General features: G+C 48.3%; 1 protein-coding gene across 1 annotated transcript in view; it reads right to left on the bottom strand.

The window, feature by feature from the left end:
* The window catches only part of MAN1C1 (mannosidase alpha class 1C member 1), a 151,384-nt gene extending 131,351 nt beyond the window's left edge, over window positions 1-20,033 (bottom strand). Inside the window, exon 1 of the mRNA XM_061393070.1 lies at window positions 19,182-20,033. Coding sequence (XP_061249054.1) covers window positions 19,182-19,721 — 540 coding nt within the window. The 5' untranslated portion in view covers window positions 19,722-20,033. The remainder of the gene's footprint in view (window positions 1-19,181) is intronic.
* Between the last annotated feature and the right edge of the window lie 1,474 nt (window positions 20,034-21,507).

Consider the following 21,507-nt stretch of genomic DNA (forward strand, 5'->3'; position numbering starts at 1 on the left):
TCCCCATGGCACACTCCCCGTCACACACTCCCATCACACACTCCCATCACACATTCCCTACCGTGCACACTCCCACCACACACACTCCCTGTCACACGCTACCCACCACACACACGCTCCCATCACATACTCCCCATCGCACACTCCCCACTGCACACACTCCCTACCACACACACTCCCCATTACACGCTCCCTACCACACACGCTCCCCACCACACACGCTCCCATCACATACTCCCCAACACACACTCCCACCACACACTCCCCATCACACACTCCCACCAAACTGGAGCAGCTCAACCACCCCTGAGGGCTAGGCCCCGGCCTGCCCACTTGCACTTGTGAACTCCAAGTTCCCCAGGCCCTGCAGCCCGCCCTATCCACTCCCGACACCACTGGTCCACCCTCCACTGAGGCACACCCCAGAGAACCACTCTGGTTTATGCCAGAGGGGCTGGCACACTTGGCTCCAAAAGTCACCGCCTCCCCTCACACTGCTGATCAGAACACAAACATTTCCAGTTTCCCGCTGTGGAAAGCTGGCATTCTGCAACAAGGTAAACACAGAATGACCATATACACATAAGAGCAACCTCTTAACGTACGTCCCCAAAAGGACTGAAACACGTGTCCACCCAATAACAAGTACATGAATGTTCAAAGCAGCATTATTCATAATAATGGCCCAAAGTAAAGCACCCCAAATGTCCATCAACAAGTGAATGGATAAACAAAATGCAGTATATCCATACAAAGGAAAAAAGAAATAAAGCTGACGTGTGCTGCAACATGGAAGAACCCTGCAAACATCATAAAGGTCACGTATTGCATGATTCCCTTTGTGTAAAAGGTCCAGAATAGAAAACCATGTAGAGACAGAAAGCGGACTGGTGGTTGCCAGGGGCTGAGGTGGGAGTCGGGGTATGGGGTTCCCATCTGGAGGGATGAGGAAGTTCTGGAGCGGGACAGTGGTGATGACCACACAACACTGGGAGTGTACTTAATGCTACAGAATGGTCCACTTTAAAACTGTTAAAATGATAAACGTTATGTGTATTTTACCTGCAATTATTTTTTAAAAGTCACCATCTCACAGGGCAGTCTATGCACTTCCTTGGTGCCTCCCCCAGCAGCCTCTGCAGCCTTGCTAAGGTGAGACCTTGGGGTCTCTGGCACTCCAAGACTGGAGGAGGGGGTGCTGGCTCAGGAGGCAATACTGCAAGCATCAGACACTTCCCAGCTAAACTGGTGGGGCTGCTACAGGGCCGCTGGGGACATAAATACACCCTAGGAGGGCAGGCATGGACGAAGGAACAGGAATGCATTTCAGCTTTCAGCGCCCTGTGCGGAAGCTGAACAGCTCAACACAGGCTGCTGCTAAAAACACTGTGACCCCGGGGGAGAAAGACACCACACACATTTCAGTCCTGCTACAACAAGGATGATAAACCAGCGCTGGGCACGTAGCACCTGTTACCCTGGGGGAAGAACAGACCTAAATATTCAGACTATAAGATGCGCAAACCACTACAGGAAGCGTCGGGGCAAGACGGCAAGAGCCAGGACTACCAGGCTGCCACCACACAGGGACCGCTTTGAACCAGAGCTTCCAGGATGTCTTCCAGGTGTTCAGTCCAGCCCGTTTTCCATCCCAAGCTGAGGCCAGGACCCAGGGTGGCTTACGCAGCACTGGTGGAGCTCAGATATCAGGGAGACAATCTGGAAGGGCGGCCAGGGTGCGAATGCCCCCTAAACACACCTTAGATGGCAGGATCGCAGGGACTTGGCCACATGATCCTCCCTTCAGTGGTCAGGGGCATGGTTTCAAGAGAACATGCCCCACCAGAGCAGAGATGATAGCCAGAAGCTGAGTGTGGCAGGATCTATCCGGTCACTGCTTGTGGTCACGGGGAAAAGACAAAACCCACCATTACCACTGCGCAAAGTCTCCCTTTCCTCAACAGCAGCAAAGACTGAACCCTGCCTTCTCCCCCAACACATGGCCTCCTCTTTTCACTGAAGAGGAATGGAGCTGGCCTGCCAATCTTTAGTGCGTGGTCAGGCCGGAGGACATACACACCCGACTTCCAGAAAGCAGGGGAAAGAAGGGCTCCCCCTGTTCTGCTACAAGGCTGAGCTCCTCCAGCCTCAGGCCAGGGAAGAGCCATACCCCAGGTTCAGGTTGGCTCTTCATTTCTTAGTTGAAAATCAAAGAGCAGACGGCTCAGAGCACCAGCTCTTCAGAGCAGAGGTCCGGATACACAATCAGAAAACAAAGGGAAGAAACGGATGCTCTGATTCTTGATGCCAGCAGGGAAGGAAAGTCGTGGGGTCTGTGGCTGGTAAAGACAGTGCTCTGAAGCTGGGAGGTGGTTGAGGAAGAGATGAGACAAAGGGCAGGCAGCTCAGGACAAGGTGCTGGACTGCAAGCCTGCGTGAGACTGAGAGCTGTGCATGGGGCTCAGGGGGCCCCCAAGTGTGGCAGAACCAGTCAGAGGAAGGAAAAAGGAGGCTGGACAAGGTTCCCCTGGTCTCTCGGCCACCTGCCTCTGTCTGCTTCCCAAATCTCTGTTCTTTCTCTGGAATGCTTAGGTTCCTGAAGGCTCTGACCCCTGCGCCTCTTGGTCCAGGTTTTCCTCAAATAGCTTCACACTCCAGCCTTGAGCCCCCAGCAGGACATCCTTCTGAATCCGCATCTCCTGTGCCATTGCCCCCAACCAGTCCTAAACCCATATTTCCAACCACCTAGAATTCACAGATGTCTGGAATTTTTGTTTAATCATGTCTAGAATTCAACTCATCTCCCCCTCCCAGGATTTCTCACTGTCCCCACTTCTTGATGTTCTTATCTACCCCCAGGTAGAAGGGGCTCCCCAGTGGCTCAGCAGTAAAGAATCGGCCTGAAATGCAGGAGATGCTGGAGACACAGGTTCGATCTCAAAGATTCCCCTGCAGAAGGAAATGGCAACAGACTTCAGTATTCTTGTCTGAAGAATCCCATGGACAGAGGATCCTGGTGGGCTACAGCCTATAAGGTTGCAAAGGGTTGGAAACGATTGAAGCGACTTAGCATACACACCCAGGGTAGGAACCTTGGTCACTCCAAACTTCACCTCCCACGTCCATACCTGTGTCACACCCCTAGGTCCAGCACATGGAGCCTCTTGCTATCTGACAAGTCCACCCCACCTGGTGTTCATTCTCCATGTTTGCCTGAAACACCGACCTTTCCCCTAAGCTCACATCAAAGCTGCTGCGACCCCCAGGCCTTTTTCACCCCGTGACTGGGGCTCCATGGTATCACAGTTGTGTGCACACATGTCTGCCTGGATGTGAAGCCTCACGTTTGCATCCTCAGCATCTAGGGCACTGCCTGGCAGGTGGTAAGAACAAGGTAAGTTTTCTGGAAAAGTTGAGCTGGAATAAAACAGATAAGCGGCAGGTAGTTAATATTCCTCTCACTGCGTATCAGCTCAACTACGTTATTTCATAAGGTCTGGTTTGGACCTGTTTGACAACTAGGTTTCCAACACGAATCAGCTCTGCAAATTCTAACAGTCACATGAAGGCGGTTTCTAGAACAAGAACGACAGGGAGAGAAAAAAAAACAGCAGCTCAGAGAAGGAAGCAATGAGGGCTGCATCAAGAGAAAATGAAAGGAGAGGAGGTCAGGCCCAGAAAAGCCCAGATCCTCTCCAAACTGCGGAATGGCATCCACCTGGGGTGGGGGTGGGGGGTGGCAGAGGGGGACCCACGCAGAAATGCCTCGGCATCTAATTAAACATTTTAGATTCCACTGCACACGAGAAGGAAACCTGCGTCCCCCACGGAACCCTGACAAATGAGTCGTTTCCAACCAATCTATCACCGTAGCATCTGGGCACCTCAGGAAGATGAAAATAAGACCAATACATAAATGAAAACCAATATATAAACAATTGTCTCTCCGCACAGGCCTCCAGGAAGCCACAGCTACAGCCATCTGCCAAGTTCCACCCTCGTCACTGCTTCCCGCAGCCAGAGGCCTCTGAGTAAGCATGGTTTAATATAAGATTTAACAGCAGAAGGAAATTTCTTCTCTGAAGTCTGCCTCTCCATTAATGCTCCTACGCTAAATGTCCACCGCTTGAAGCTGGAATGAAATAAGTTTGGCATTAATAGGACTTTGTTCTATGTGCCACGTCAGCCAAAGAATTTGCTAGAAATAGTTGGGGCAGATTGACGAAAGATCGCAACTTGGCACAGGTTGAAAATTCAAAGGTTTCTTACATGGAAACAGAGCTCTCGGGGGGCCTGTCACTAAGCTGTGGGAAGGAGGCTCACACTCATCTCTGGCGTATTATCACCTCCTGCGGCTTCCACGCGGAAGGGGCCTGGGTAGATGTGATCTGATCAACCCAGGACAGCAATTCTCAGATTCAGTCACATCCAACACCTGGCAAGGCAGGGATGATATGAAATTGCAGCACTCCTGCCCTGAGCCTGAACACCTGGGACCGGGTTCAGCTCTTTTACTTCAGTATCTTTTTCCTGAGCATCTGTGATTTGATTTTAGGGCCCAAGCAGCAACAAAAGACTGCTCTCCTAACTGGAAAGGGGCAGAGGCAGTCACAGTGGTGGGGGTGAGAAACCAACTTCTGGACAAGCAAATATTTTCATTCCAGATATTTATGTTCTGCCTGCTTCCCCCCAAAAAGATTTATGTGGGACAGGCAAGTATTTATGCAGTTAACCTAGGTTTCCTTTCTTCCATGCATCTGTATACAGTGGGAAATGATTCCGACACACAACACCATTACACAATGAAATTCCTTAAAGCCAGAGATTCATCTCTAATTTTCTTTAGCTCATATAGCCTGTGGTGTGTATAACAATTTCTGTTTCCAAGATCTTTTTCTTTAAATAAATTTATGGCTTCTCTTGATGTTAATAGTTTATGCTCTTAACACTGGAAACCTCAGTTTTAATTGAGTCTTTTCTCCAGCACATCTGATCCGATCATGGTCTTAATAAATATAGAAAATTTCCAACCTCTTCCATAAGTGGGTAAAAGGGAAATATAGTCAGAAAGGAGATACAGCTTAGGCGAAATGAGTCCTGAAGCATAGCTATACATTAAAACCATCTGGGAATGTTTAAAAATCCCAGTGCTTGTGCTGTATTCTGGACCAATTAAACCAGAACCTCTAGGGTAGGCACTTGGGTATCAGTATTTACTAAGAGACCCCTGGGGAGTTCCAGACTGCAATCAAGGTTAGAATCCCTGTTCTAAGGATTTGTCAGAACCGTTCTGTTCAATGTCAACCAAGACTATGACAATTTCTACTTTATTTCACCCCAAAGTGAAAACTCTTCCTCTAAATGATCAACCTTGATCCTTCAGATAACGTAATAGAAAGAATGTTAACCAGAGACAGGAGAGGAGGTCTGAGTCAGTGCATCACCATTTAAACTGGCAGGGCCTGGAGTTGGTCACTTACAGCCTTTGCAGGGTGTTCATTCCCTGAGCTATAAAAAGGGATTATCGCCCTGCCATGTATGCCACAAGGCTGCTGTGGGGATAAGCTAAACTCTTAATGGGATGCAAGGGCTCTACTAAGACTATCACACACACAAGGAATCTTTGATCTCATCTGTCCATGAGGTTAGGTATCAGCTCGGTCCAGCCTCTACCCCCTGGAAACTCCTCCGGGGAGCAGTTAAAGCAGGCCCCCTGGAAACTCCTCCGGGGAGCAGTTAAAGACAATGGATGGTACACGGAGCAGAGAGTCAGAAGCCTCTTCTCTGACATGCAAGAAAACTTCAAATTCCAGGGCTGACAAACTGCTCCCACGGTGCCAAATTTGAGAGCACTTTACTCAGATCACAGAGAATCTGATTACGCTTTAATCTAATCCAGCGCCTAATCACAGGAAAGGCTAAGGCTGTTTGTCTCCCTCAACCCCATCTGGACCGACGCCACTCTGGTACCATTCTTATTACTCAAGGATTGATAATCAGAGCTCCTACCATGATTACAGGGCCGCTATTACACCAGACCACCTCTGAGACTGCATCGGTGTGAAGTCTCTGCCTTCTGTGAAAGTATACACCCCAAAAGACCTGCCTCTGAAACTGCTAAAGAAGCCTCTAGACTGAGCTGCTATTTCTCTGTCAAAACATGAACCTTTCTCTATAAAAGGTTTCCTTATAGTCTAAAGCAGGAAAATTGATTATATTTATAGGTTGCTCTCTAAAAGGTCCAGTTCTGAAAGCAAGAAATTTAAGTCTTCTTTCCCCACTGATTCTTATCATTAAAAACCAAGACTACTCCAGAGCTCTGTAAAGTATGTGACAGACGGAGAATGGCTTCTGGGAGAGCTGGAAAAGAGGAAGTTTTGCTGATTTAGGTCAAGAACACAAGTACAGGAAAAAAAAAAGGTGCCAATGTCTTTCCAGGAGATCGGCATTTACTTGGCAAAGTTTAGCTTTAACCTCTGAAAAGCTCATTCCAGGAATGAAAGTGGAGGAAAGAGATCTTAAATAAGAGACCTGTAACTTTAATTCAACACTCCCCTGCCCCGACCCCAAATGAGACGAATGAAATTAAAGACAGCCTTTGCAATAATACACTACATTTATTTTCTACTGAACTTTGCTGATTGAGGGGAGATAAGAGATCAGACCCACAGCCACGTAAAAATCCTTCAGCCATGTATATTTAGCTTCCTTCTGATCAATAATCAGCAATTTGGCCTATACGAATAGCTTTTTTTATGTGGGGATTTACAAACCAAGTTTCTAAAATGTCATCATTAGAGTTAAGGTCGAGAGGCTAGAGAAAATATTTGACAGATTAAAAAATTCTGAGAGGAAAGTCACACTAATAGAGACTGCTAGAATGTCACAGATAGCAACAAGTATTTCTTCTAACACTTCAAAGCAGATGAGCAAAAAATGCACAAATAATTTCAGATGACATCAACCAGAAATTAGACACGCCTTTGAGAACTACTCTATTTGAGGATATAATTTCAACACAAAATTATATTTCATGCATCTCATACCAACTACCAAAAGTAAATAAGAATCTTTAAATATCTAAGCTGTACCAAAATATGTCAAGTTTATATACGTCATTCAGGAGTCTTCTGAGACCTACTCAAGGTCTATTTATTTGTACTTTATATATAATGCTAACAAGATAGATTGAATGTTTCCTACCCATCTATAGATTAGAAAATAGCAAAATAGGAAGAGTAGAGAATAAACTGGCCAGAAGCAGGCATCTTGACAGCCCAGAGATGTAACAGCTGTCAGCGTAACAGGAAAAGGGGATAAAAACTACTTAAAAGCAGATTAAAAAAAAAAAAAACTAACAAAAAAAGATGAATCTAGAATCTCAAAAGAGTACATTCACAGTGTTTGGCAGAAAATGTTTACCAATCAGTAGTCACATGAAGATGTAGGAAAATGTGACCCATAACCAAGAGATAAAACAGTCAACAAGGATAGACCCAATAATGACAAAGAAGACTTTTTGAAAAGCTATTATAGATGTGCCTTAGGATTTAAAGGACAAGATGAAAACAATGAGTGAACACGTGTGAAACACTGGAGAGCTCAAAACAATGAAAAAGGTCCAAATGGAAATTCTAGAGGTTAAAATCACAACAAACTGTGGAAAATTCTTCAAGAAGATGGAAACACCAGACCACCTGACCTGCCTCCTGAGAAATCTGTATGCAGGTCAGGAAGCAATAGTTAGAACTGGACATGGAACAACAGACTGGTTCCAAATAGGAAAAGGAGTAGGTCAAGGCTGTATATTGTCATCCTGCTTATATGCAGAGTACATCATGAGAAACGCTGGGCTGGACGAAGCACAAGCTGGAATCAAAATTGCTGGGAGAAATACCAATAACCTCAGATATGCATATGACACCACCCTTATGGCAGAAAGTGAAGAGGAACTAAAAAGCCTCTTGATGAAAGTGAAAGAAGAGAGTGAAAAAGTTGGCTTAAAGCTCAACATTCAGAAATTAAGATCATGGCATCCGGTCCCATCACTTCATGGCAAATAGATGGGGAAACAGTGGAAACAGTGGCAGATTTTGTTTTGGGGGGCTCCGAAGTCACTGCAGATGGTGACTGCAGCCATGAAATTAAAAGACGCTTGCTTCTTGGAAGAAAAGCTATGACCAACCTAGACAGCATATTAAAAAGCAGAGACATTACTTTGTCAACAAACGTCCGTCTAGTCAAGGCTATGGTTTTTCCAGTAGTCGTGTATGGATTTGAGAGTTGGACTATAAAGAAAGCTGAGTGCCAAAGAATTGATGCTTTTGAACTGTGGTGTTGGAGAGTCCCTTGGACTGCAAGGAGATCCAACCAGTCCATCCTAAAGGAGATCAGTCCTGAGTGTTCATTGAAAGGACTGATGTTGAAGCTGAAACTCTAATACTTTGGCCACCTGATGTGAAGAGCTGACTCACTGGAAAAGACTCTGATGCTGGGAAAGATTGAAGGCGGGAAGAGAAGGGGACAACAGAGGATGAGATGGTTGGATGGTATCACCAACTCACTGGAGTTGAATTAGAGTAAACTCCAGGAATTGGTGATGGACAGGGAGGCCTGGCATGCTGCAGTCTATGCAGTCGCAAAGAGTCGGACACGACTGAGCAACTGAACTGAACTGAGAGGTTAAAAAAAAATCTGAAAATTAAAAATTCACTGGGTGGGCTTAACAACAGATTGGACACTACAGAAGAAAATTTCAATGAAATTGAAGATGGATTAACATAAAGTATCCATACCAAAGTGCAGAGGTAAAGATTGAAAAGAAAATGAGCATAGATTCAGTGACTTCTAGGAAAATATCAAACAATTTAACTTATATGTAAGTTAAGTTCTAAAACAAAAGGAGGTATATTGGGGTAGGAAAAATATTAAAGACCTAAGGGCCAAATTTTTTCCTAACTTGATAAAAATATCAACCCATAGACACAAGAAGCTCAACAAACCCCAAGAAGGATAAACAATTACATCCACATTTAGGTACATCGTCAGATGACTTAAAGAGAAAATCTTAATAGCATCCAAAGGGAAGACAAAGACATTATACACAGGGGAATATACTCTGATCTTTCATCAGAAGCAACACAAGTTACAAGACAATGGTTGGTTCATACAAAGAAAAAGGGTGGTCGGCGTGGAGGGGATCAACTTAAAATTTTATATCCAACAAATATATTCTTTTAAGAGGAGAGCAAATAGAGGCATTTTTAGAAAACAAAAGCTGTAAGAATCAGTCAACAGTAGACCTACACTTAAAAAAAATGTTCAGAGGAATTTGATGTATAGGTTCAAGGCAAATCCAATAAAAATCCCAGCATGATTTTTCATAGAAACGGGTGTACTTATTCTCAAATGTACTTCAGAAATGTAAAGGACTTATAGTAACTGAAGCCATTAAAAAAAAAAAAAAGTTCAAAGATGGAGAAATCACACTACCTGTTTTTAAGACTTACTACAGAGCTCCAGCATCAGTATAGTGTGAACTGACAACAAGGACCTGCTCTATAGCCCAGGGAACTATACTCAATACAACAATCTGTAATCGAAAAGAAACTGAAAACGAAGATATATAAAAAACTGAATCACTTTGCTGTACAACTGAAATTAATGCAGCACTGTAAATCAACTATACTTCAATTTAAAAAAAAAAAAAAAACTTGAAAAAAAAAAGCCAAAAAAATTCCAGGAAACAAACAGCAAGATGGTTTGATTAAAGCCAATCACACTCAAAAAAAGATAGTATAAACTGGCATAAAGACAAATCAATAGAACAGAAGAGTCCAGAAACAGAACCACATACTTATGATAAATTAATCTAACAAGGTATCAAAGCAATTTCAAGGGGAAAAGAAAGCTTTTTCAACAAATGGCACTAAACAACTAGACATTTAAATGGAAATAAAGAACCTCAACCATATATAAAAGTTAATTTGAAGTACAGGAAAGACCCAAATGTAAAAACTAAAATGACCAAGCTGCTAGAATTAAAAGGAGATTATCTTCATGAACTTTGGGGTAAAGAAAATAAAATTTTTAATCCACACAAGAGTACCACCATAAAAGAAAATATTGACACACCAGATTTCATCAAAATTTAAAATTTCTGCTGTCTGAATGACACATTAAGAAAATTAAAAAATAAATCATAGAGTATGAATATAGGAATATGTGTTATTGCTTAGCCACTTGGTCACGTCTGATTCTTTTGCAAACTCATGGACTGTAGCCCACCAGGCTCCTCTGTCCATGGGATTTCCCAGGCAAAAATACTGGAGTGGGTTGCTATTTCCTTTTCCAGGGTATCTTCCTGACCCAGGTATCAAACTTACATCTCCTGCATTGGCAGGTGGATTCTTTACTGCTGAGCCACCTGGGAAGCCCATGCATATATACATCTGAGAAATGACATATATCCAGAATATGCAAAGGATTCTAGAATTCAATAAGAAGATGATAAATGGTACAAATTAAAAAAAAAATTTTAAGGGGGGGTGGGGCAAAAGATCTGAACATACCCTTAAAAGGAAGATAAAGAAATGGCAGATAAACATATGAAAAGATATTCAATAACAATGGCTAACAGGAAAACGAAAATTAAAACTTCAACTTAATATTCAGTTCAGTTCAGTTGCTCAGTCATGTCTGACTCTTTCTGACCATGAATCGCAGCACGCCAGGCCTCCCTGTCCATCACCAACTCCCGGAGTCTACCCAAACTCATGTCCATCAAGTCGGTGATGCCATCCAGCCATCTCATCCTCCATCGTCCCCTTTTCCTCCTGCCCCCAATCCTTCCCAGCATAGAGTCTTTTCCAATGAGTCAACTCTTCGCGTGAGGTGGCCAAAGTATTGGAGTTTCAGCTTCAGCATCAGTCCTTCCAATGAACACCCAGGACTGATCTCCTCTAGAATGGACTGGTTGGATCTCCTTGCAGTCCAAGGGACTCTCAAGAGTCTTCTCCAACACCACAGTTCAAAAGCATTGATTCTTCGGCGCTCAGTACTATACATCAAATAGAATGGCTAAACCAAAAAGGTGGACAGTAGCAAGTGTAGGCGACGATGCAGAACTCTCACACACTGCTGGTGGGAGTATATAACGGTCTAACTATTTGGGAGAAGTGTTTCCACTTCCCTACAAAGTTAAACAAACATTTACTCTGTGAGCCAGCAATTATATTCCTAGATGTTGACACAAAAGAAATGAAAATATACCTACATAAAGACTTGTGCGTAAAATGTTCGTAACAGCTTTATTCATAATAGCCAAACACTGGAAACAACCAAAGGTCCAACCACATGTGAATGAATAAACAAATCGTGGGATATTCATACAGTGAAATACATCTCAGCAAAAAGAAACGAAATACTGCTACACACAACATGAATGAGTTTCAGAAGCATTAGCCTCGGTGAAATAAAGTTTTGCAAAGAACGGCATGTATTGTACTACTCCATTTAGTTGAAGTTCTAGAACAGGTGAGACTAATCTCTGGCGACAAATCAAAACAGTGTTTGGGTATGGATGATGGGGGACTGATTGAGAAGGAGCAGATGGGACTGTCTGGGTGATGGAAATGTTCTATATCTTCCTAGGGGTGTGGTTTACACGGTTTTCTGCAGTTGTTAAAATTTAGCAAACTGTATATTTAAGATCCGTGCATTTGCCTATATGTAAGTTACACTTAAATAAATAACTAGTTTCCTTGGCCAAAATCACTGCAGACAGTGACTGCAGCCATGAAAGTGAAAAATGCTTGCTCCTTGGAAGGAAAGCTATGACAAACCTAGACAGCATATTAAAAAGTAGAGACATCACTTTGCCAACAAAGGTCTGTAGAGGCAAAGCTATGGTTTTTTCAGTAGTCATGTATGGATGTGGGAGTTGGGCCATAAAGAAGGCTGAGCACTCAAGAGTTGATGCTTTTGAACTGTGGTGTTAGAGAAGACTCTTGAGAGTCCCTTGGACTGCAAGGAGATCCAACCAGTCCATCCTAGAGGAAATCAACCCTGATTCTTTGGAAGGACTGTTGCTGAAGCGCCAATACTTTGGCCACCTGATGTGAAGAACTGACTCATTGGAAAAGACCCTGATTCTGGGAAAGATTGAAGGCAAAAAGAAAATGGGACATCAGAGGATAAGACGGTTGTATAGCATCACTGACTCAATGGACATGAATTTTAGCAAACTCCAGGAGATAGTAGAGGACAGAAGAGCCTGGTGTGCTTCAGTCCATGAGACTGCAAAGAGTCAGACATGACTTAGCAACTAAACAACCACCACCACCACCTCCTTCACAGGGTTGTTGCAAAAAAAAATAAGGCAGTGAGAGACCAACAGTCTTACCTAAATGATTCATCAGGGCCTAATGGGATGTACTGTATTGCACAGTGGATTTTATGGTGACCCCCAAGTCACAGGAGAGGTGAAATGAGGGGAGAAAAATCTATCAGCCACTGAAAATGGTTGTTATTCAGTGAAAGCTATTTACCTAGAAGTTTCATCTACAGAGCAGCTGACTCCCAGAGCATGCCAGGGAAAAGCATAATTATTGCTTATCAGTTAAGGACACTAATCAGTATGCCCTTCTTCTGTACCACTGCAATACTGCACTAAAACAGATGGACAACCGCCCTAGCCTCAGCTTTTAATTAATGAAAATTCAGAGTTAAGAGACATATCCAGACTCTCTTGTGAATAAGGGCTCTTCTGACCACCTGCCTGTCAAGTGTGGGGAGACCTCAACCCAGATCTTAGAAAACAGCCTTCTCAAGGGAAGAAACATGTACAGCTGGGCCACCACACTGGGCCACAGCCTATAGCTGTGGTCTCCATGGTTTTGGTTTTCTTTGGGGATGGAGAAACCAAAAGGTAGGCCTGACTTCCAGCTATCTCAGCCACACCCTGCGTTTAAGAGAACCAAAACCATACTGCCTTGGCTATTAACCAGCCACCAGAGCTGAGTGGGGGTGAAGGAGGGAAGGGGGACTTGGATCCTTGGGTCCTCAGAACTTCTTAAGGAATCTCCAGTTTCTTTTCCTTACCATCATGTGCCTTGAGAATTCAGAGCTTAAAAAAAAAAATCTGTTTTTTTCCCCAGAGTATGCAAGCACTGGTTCATAAGGCCTTGGTGCTGAGACAGTGGAAAATGAAGAACCAGAGCTTATTGTTTCAATGAGCCTGGTCTTTTTGGGGCTGCAGTTGTACAGAACTAGAATAATAATCATTCTTAGTTCAGGACACTCATTCCTGCTCCATGTATGTGAAAGTCACTCAGTCGTGTCTGACTCTTTGCGACCCCATGGACAATACAGTCCATGGAATTCTCCAGGCCAGAAAACTGGAGTGGATAGCCTATCCCTTCTCCAGGGGATCTGCCCGATCCAGAAATCAAACTGGGGTCTCCTGCATTGCAGGCAGATTCTTTACCAGCTGAGCTATCACGGAAGCCTGCTCCATGTATGGCACATCTTTTAAAGTTAACATAACAAGTGCCCACCACTCTCTCTCGAATCCTGTCCATCACGCTCTTGTGAAAGCTTTCCTGACTTGGCCAATGAAAGCAAGGCAGGGAGAGAATTTCCCGAAGCCCTCGCCACCTCTCTTGGTGCAGATTCGACTTAGGGTGCAGAGGCAATCGCCTTCCCCACGCCAGAGGCAGTACCCATAGGCCGGCTGCCCACCTAGATTACCAAATAGCTTCCCTGCATGGGGCTTTCCAATCTGTGAGCCTGATTTATTTTTTTCAATAAGAGAAAAGATGTAAGTCCCTTTGAGCAAACTATGCGTGATATATATCACAATATTTATTTTTGGTAGAGTAATGGATCAGTCTTCGGGGAGAGCTAGAGAAAAGGCATTTCTTGAGCTCGGATGTAAATCAGTCACTCTGAAAACTGCAGGGAATCTATATTCTTGCCCCACCTGCTAACAACAGTGTGAAATAAGCAGCTGACTTTTAAAAGTCATTGCACAACGTGTTTCTAAACCTAACACTAAGGACAGAGTTAAAGGTGAGAGGCCTGAGGAATGACTGCTTCCGGAACGCCTGCACCAAGTCCCCAGAATAATGGTGCAGCTCACGACGAAAGGAGAGACTCACCCAACCTGCGGTTGTTAAGTCGTAGACCCGGTGGGGACAAGGTCTAAGCTTTGCTCTACGTGCAGTCCTCTTAGTTCTAAGCAGCACTTAAAAAGGATGAAGTGTGTGACTGGGCATACAATGTGAGGGTCTCCCAAGGGACCTGTCCAGTTCTTATCGGCCAGTCTTCTTGTCTATATTAAATGTACCATAGAGCAGAAAATACATCAGGAGAGAAACTGAAGGACAAGGGGGTAAAAATCTTTGGTGGATTTTCAACTCAAATAGAGCTCTTCGAAGGAAAGCTATTTAAATCTGAAGATGTTCCTAATATTAATTATCCTGAACATCTCACAGGCTCAGATTCACATGCTACGAACACAAAGCCCTTTAATTTTCCTACCTGTCCCTGAGACTAGCAGTGATAAATCAGATATACAGAGAAACCACATGTGACTAACAAACCAGCCCATTAGTGGGGAGCAAAGATCATCTGCCAAGATGACTTATCTGGACATAGTCACACATCATAACCAGCAATGTCCTGGAGGCTTAAGACAGCAGGCATGGAAGGCAAGAGCTGGGGCACTCTCTGCCAAGTCTCAGGACTCCAAGGTAACTCGGGCATCTTCCAGATGCCTGCTATCCAGGCATGAAAGATTTTACTCATGGCTGCCCCCTCCCCAGTCCCTTCAAGTTGCACTTGGAAAATTCCTGCAACTTCTAAAAGGCTTCTTGGGTCACAGAGCTGCTGAGCCCCCAAACCTTGCTGTGGTCTCTGCTCTGCAACTCCTGGAATTCCAGGTACCCTCAGGAAGAAGACCTGGCTTCTGCCACCAGCAATCTTAACTGTTAGTTAAAGATCTTTACTGCAGCCACTCATTCAAGTATCTGGGCTCCAGTGAAGTGTCAGATCCTATCCTAGGTGCTTGGGCAGATCCATAAATAAAGCAAGTGGGAACAGATGGGAGAGAAGACTTCCCTAAACGCCAATCCCTTCATTTTACTGTGAAAACTGAGGCCCAATGACAAACAGAAATTTTCACCTGAGGTCAGGGTTGATGGCTTGGCTAGGGCCTGAACCCAAGCAGGACACCCAAGAAGACTGTCACATACAGTGGTGCAGAAGAGCACATTCTTTATATGGGTGCCCCACTCTCACTGACCAATTCCCTCTAACAAAAGCCCCCTTCACCGGAAGAGACAATTGAGGTTCTTTAGATTAGCAACCAGCCATCATTAGTAGGACCCAACACTGTCTGAAACCTTTCATCGGGATGTAAGCCTGGCAAGCTATTCACTCCCAACCCTTGTCATGTGTTCAGTTCAGTCCAGTCGCTCAGTTGTGTCTGACTCTTTGCGACCCCATGGACTGCAGCACGCCAGGCTTCCCTGTCCATCACCAACTCCTGGAGCCTACTCAAACTCATGTCCATTGAGTTGGTGATGCCATCCAACCATCTCATCCTCTGTCATCCTCTTCTCCTCCTGCCTTCAATCTTTCCCAGCATCAGAGTCAGCTCTTTGCATCAGGAGGCTAAAGTATTAGAGCTTCAGCATCAGTCCTTCCAATGAATATTCAGGACTGATTTCCTTTAGGAGGGACTGGTTGGATTTCCTTGCAGTCCAAGGGACTCTCAAGAGTCTTCTTCAACACCGCAGTTCAAAAGCATCAATTCTTGTCATATGTGAGAAAGGTCTATTGAACTTCAATAGCAGCCTACCTATGACCCTAACATAATTATAACAATAATTTCCTACATTATCATCAGATCTGTAAGGGAAGGCAGTCAGTAAGCCGTTTCTCGTTCTTACCGACCTCTTTGCTCTCCAAGATGAGCCCAAGATGAGGCTCTGTCACTGTTCAGTCCCATCTCTGAAGTTCAATACGTGTAACAGGAATACTTAGCTATGTGGTGCTAGGGACACAACAGTGAACACATGACCATCATCAACAAGGCATGACACTGTCCCTAACTTCAAGGAACTGAGACATGCTGAAAACAGGGCTGGGAAAAGCCCAACTGCTAAGGAGCCCGTGGCCAGACTGGCAGTCTACTTAGGGGCCGGGTCTGGAAGCAAGCGTTTATGTAACCAGTCTCTTTCCCTCTCTCTCATCCCACTTTACAGGAGGAAAAACAAGGTCCAGGAAGGAGAGGAAGTGGCTTGTCCAAAGTCAGACAGCTGATGATTGAGTGGACACTTGAATCTATGTTCTCTGGGTTCCCCTTTTCACCACACTGCCTCCTCCAAGGTTCCAAAATTACAAGTGAGGAGAAATCGTTGGTTCCAGTGACAGATGGTTTCCTGATGTGTGAACAACTAGAACAGGTAGCCTCAACTCATCTTATCAGCAGAGACCTTGTGTCCACGTCCATCTCTCACACCAGAATGTTCATAAGTATACTTCGTTGATCTAGAGCCTGAGTGTCCAGTCGTCATTCACTCTCATTTATCACCCTCTCTGAATCGCTCCTGATGCTTACTTTTGCTTTAAAAACCTCATCTTATAAGAACAGAGCCCTTCTTATCTGATGCTAGCTCCCCCTCTGCTCCTGGGGTCTAATCAATCCATGTCTGGAAATAAACAAGCCAGAGAGGAAAGCAGGAGTCCCTTTTCCGAAAACAGGCACCTTTCTAAAATGATCTACCCCTGGGCTTGGCACGGATAGCAATTTAAATGAGAAGGAAATAAAGACATCCTCCAGCAACAGTCAAACGCATTCCTCATCAGGTGGGACACCAGGGAAGTTAACTCTGTGTTAACAGCTAAACCAGACACTGCCCACATTTCTTTGGGGGGTGGTTATTTGGGGAGGTGGGAAAGGGAGGGGTCCAAACTCAAGACATGTGAAAAGACAATAGGCTTCAAAACATAATAGCATATATAGTAGTCCTGTCCCCTCCATTCTGAGGAGCTTACGGTCTTCAAGACTGTAAGAGAGGGTTCACTGAACAACCAAAGGTACAGACAAGCAGGCTTCTACCTACTACCAGGGGTGTACAGAGACGCCAGACAGAAAGATCCAGACACCTGGCAACTGACACAGACCTCCAACCATTGTGTTACTTTATACTCACTGGCAAAGCAGAATCTCTACACCTCCCACCATCTCCAGCCACTGCAGCAAGTCACTGCCCACAGCCTCTGCCCTCAAGGGAGGTTCTCTTGGTATAGAGGGGCAGAACTTGGTTCCCCACTGACCAGCCCACTCTTCCTACCACGGCTCCCAACCACAGGCTTTCAGAAATGGGTCACAGTCTTAGATGCAAATGCAGAACGAACTGCTTCCAAAGAGGACAGTAGTTAATTCCTAATCCTTTGGGGGATCTTTTGGAAAATCTAATGGCAGCTCCACACCCCATGAAAAACTGCATGCACGCACTTTATATGTGATTTCACTGGGAGTCACTGCCTTCCGAGGAGGTGTGAAAGGGTTAATGTGCTCAGAGGCAGTTTCAGGAAAGGGAGCTGGAGTGGTTCAGGTGAGTATTCAACAACACAGCTCCTTAACCAATGGGGGAGAAATGATGCCCCTTTCTTAGCTACTGCAAGTTCTAAGCTTCAGTTAACCTTTGGGATTTCCGTAAGGATTTGGAAACTGACAGCGCACACTTGCACACAAGAAACAAGGACTCCTCTTTGTGATTTCCGATCCTGACATCACAAAATGTCCAGCGATTGCCAGTTATTCAGTAAGATAGAGTCTCCACAGGGCTTAGCATAGAAAGCTGAGTTACAACAGCAGAGATAACTAGGGGAGAGGTGGGTGCTGGGAGAGAGGGTGGACTGGACAAGGGGAGGAGGGAAGCTCAGCTCTCAGCTGGCTCTGAGCAGATCTTGGCAGGACAGGTCCTGACCCTTGCTGCCTGCTCTCCCTGGAAATCACAGCAGACTTGCTGACTGCTCTGCAGCAAACCAAGAGGTCCAGAGAGAAGCAGTCCTTTCCTTCTGGGTCCACGGGGACTGAGGAAGATCTTCTCGATTCTAGGGAGGAGACCCTGGCCCACCGCTTCCCCACAGCCCCCTCGTGGTCCAGGGGTGTCACTGCAGCCCCCTCCGCAGTGCTGGGCAAAATCCTCACACAGGCGGCTCCAACAGCAGGCAGCTCTAACAGTGGTTGAGCAGAACATTTAGTTATCAGTGGCGGCTTGGCAACTGTCTCCAAGCCATGGTGAGGCTGCATTTGTTTTTGGTGTGTTAAACTAGGACTCAGATTCAGACTCAAAGTGATCCATCTAACCCCTCTCTGGTACAATCCCTACAGGAAACCAGTCCAAGACCTGCTTCATTAAGCCAATAACCTCAGAACTTCTGTATCATTACCACTACCTTATTGATCACTGCTCCTTGTATCACATGCAATTATGTACAATTGTTCCAAAGCTCAATAGAAACAGTTAGTAAGAATGTAGGACATCTTCTGGCTTGTGGGTTGCTGGCTAGATTACAAAATACTTGGAGAACATCAAGTATCCCCCAAATTCTGGATTTCCAGGTAGCAGATCCTAAAGGGATTTAGGAGATGTCATGACTTAAGGACTCACAGTGAGAAAGAACATGGCCCTTGGCCCCTTGGAACAGAAAGGGTGCCCATTAATGAACCCTACTCCCGTATTCTTGCCTCGAGGCGGCCCTGGACAGAGGGGCCTGGTGGGCTACAGTCCATGAGGTCTCAAAGTGTTGACGCCTGAAGCGACTGAGCACGCATGCATGCATGCAGCACTCCACAGAAATCCTATTAGCATCTCCAAAAGGGAGGGAGCAGGGCCCACCTGGGCTCAGAACTAGACTGAAAAGACCAGAAGCTGGGGGTGAGGGAAAGTTGGTCTGGGGCTTTAGCTACCATCTATCAGGAATGTGGATGGTTAACTGAACCCAGCACTGGAAAAGTGTGCAGGAAGGAGTGAAGGTGGGAAGTTTGGGAGGAGGGCCTCGAGCAGGTCAGGGAGCCGGGGAGTGACTGGGGGTGAGGGAGGATGGATGGAAGCACAAGAGCCGTCTTTTAAAATATTCTGTGGAAGGAGGAGGAGAGTCCTTACCTCCTTGATTTTCTCCCGCTGGGTATGAACTAGGCTCTGGGGCTCCTTACTCCTGTCGGTCCTAGTCCCCAGGACCGGGTGGCGGAGGCGGCTCCGGAATGCCTTGAAGTCAAAGCCAGAGGGAACGCTCCCCTCCTGGGGTCTGAGGGCCGTGGCGCCGCCGCCCCGGGCCGCCGTGGCCTCCTCCCGGGGTCCAGTGGGGTGCGTGCGGCGCAGCCACCCTTTTCTGCGCCGAAAACTGGCTTGGCTGCCGGGGTCATCCTTGCCCGGGGCTGGAGCCGCGGGGGCCGGGTTGGGAGGCGACTCCTGTCCGCGGGCCCGCGGGTGGCTGGCGACTTGGGCCACCGCCTCCAGGCCGGGCTGCTGGGTCCGAGGGGCCAGGAAGAGGCGCTTGAGGCGAGAGGAGTTGGGCAGCAGGAACAGGGCCCCGAAGCACAGGGTGACCAGGCCGGAGAGGAAGAGGAGGAAGACGAACTTCTGCGGCAGCCGCAGCCCCCACGGGGAAGCCGGGACGAAGCCGGGCACTTTCCTCACGAGCATCTTGACCGGGCACGGGCCTGGGGCACGCTCAGCTCCGGCCGAGCTCCTGAGGTCTTCGGAGTCCAGGCACTTGTCAGCAGCTGGGCTCGGCGAGCGGAGGTCGTCGAGGGCGCGCCGCCCGGGGTGGGGGTCCCTGAGAGTTTCGCCCTTTCGGGGGGCTTGTTCCCGGAGTTCAGGGAGTTTGGAGAGAGTCCTCCCGCGCCGGGACAGGGGGAGCTGCGGCGGCGGCGGCGGCGGCGGCCTCGGCGGGGCCCGGGCGAGCGAGGCAGGAAGGCTCGGGGCCCGGGCCCGCGAGGGTCGACCGCGCACCGCAGCCTTCCCTCCGGCCGCCGCGCCGCCCCTCCTCGCCGCGGCCGGAGTCCGCGGGGCCCGCGCCCCTTCCCGCGCTGCGGCCGCCGCCGGAGCCCGTCACATGCCGTCCGAGGCGCCCAGGCTTGTCCACGAGGAGGGGCGCCCGCAGGCCTCGTCCCCGAGCTGAGCCGCCCTCAGCAACCCCCAACCACCCCGGCCCAAAGTTTGAGCCTCAGAAGCAGTTTCCCGAAGGGGTCGACTCCCGGGGGCGGGGGGGCGACGCGGCCGGGCTGTCAGTGGCGCTCCGAGAGAGCGCTGGAGCGGCCGGGTCGCGACAGCGCTGGGGGCTTTGGCTATCGGGACACGTCCACAACTTTGCTCCGCCGCGGGGCGGGCGCCGGGGAGCTGGGGGTGGTGGTGGTCAGGCACTTCTGAGCCAGGCGAGGCAGGGGCCTGGGGGGGCTCCCGGGAGCGGAGGGATGCCTGAGCCGGGTCCGGGGCGTAGTGCCGTTCGCGACCAGCCGCGGCGGGGGCGGCTGCAGCTGCGCTGGGGATGGGGTGGGTGGGGGGGGAGTGCGGGCTCCCGCCCCTCCAACTCTCCGTAGGGCTCCGGGTTCCCGCTGGGATCACCTGTTCTCGGTGCCCGCCGGCTCCGCTGAGCGCGTAGTCCCGGCTGCGCCTCCCCCGCTGCAGCTGGCTTCCTCGCCGCGGCCGCTCCAGACGGGCCGCTGCCGCCGCCGCAGACTGAGCCGCCGCCGCTGCCGAGCCTGCGCCCCAACACGCGCGCACACACCGTCCGGACGCCCCCGCCGCCGCAGCTCGGGCTTTCACGGAGGCAGCGCCCGCGGCCCCGCCTCCCGCCGGGCCACGCCCTCGGGCCACGCCCACTGCGCGCGCCTCGCCGTCCACCGCCGCCACGGCGCCGCAGCCGGGCCAGTTGGCCTGGCGACCCGGGGTGGGGAGTGTGCAGGGGCCTAAGCCCGAGTCCAGGAGAGGGCCCGGGACTCCAAGCCACGCCCCCTTCCTCCAAGGGCCGGCGCCGCCGCGCACACGCCCCCCCCCAGCCCACCAGCACCAATGGTCCAGCTGCGCGGGGTTGGCGAGGGCGGGGGGTGGAGAGCGGCGCGAGGTCATTGGCTGCCTCGCAGGGATCCCCGTTGGGCTGCGGTCCCCCATTGGTTAGTGCCCAGCATTCGCCGGACTGTGAGCGACAGAGACACCCCCCACCTCCGCCCCGCTTTTTGCCCCCACCCGCGCGGCTCAGGTTGCTGGTCCCCTGGAGCGGGCAGGGGACCCAGCCAGTCTGCTAGGACCCTGGCGGCCGTTCGGTAACCTCACTCACCCCCTCAGTGCCAGTCCAGAATTGGCAGGGAGCCGGGAGCTTGCCCGGGGGTCCCAGAGCTTCCGCGGGAGCCGTGGAGGTGCTGCTGTGGCCGGCTGTGAGGAAGGGCTGGCTGAAGCCCCCGGCCAGGGAGCTGTGGCCACGGTTGGGCTG

This window comes from Bos javanicus, chromosome 2 (assembly GCF_032452875.1).
Source record: "Bos javanicus breed banteng chromosome 2, ARS-OSU_banteng_1.0, whole genome shotgun sequence".
Taxonomy (NCBI): Eukaryota; Metazoa; Chordata; class Mammalia; order Artiodactyla; family Bovidae; genus Bos; species Bos javanicus.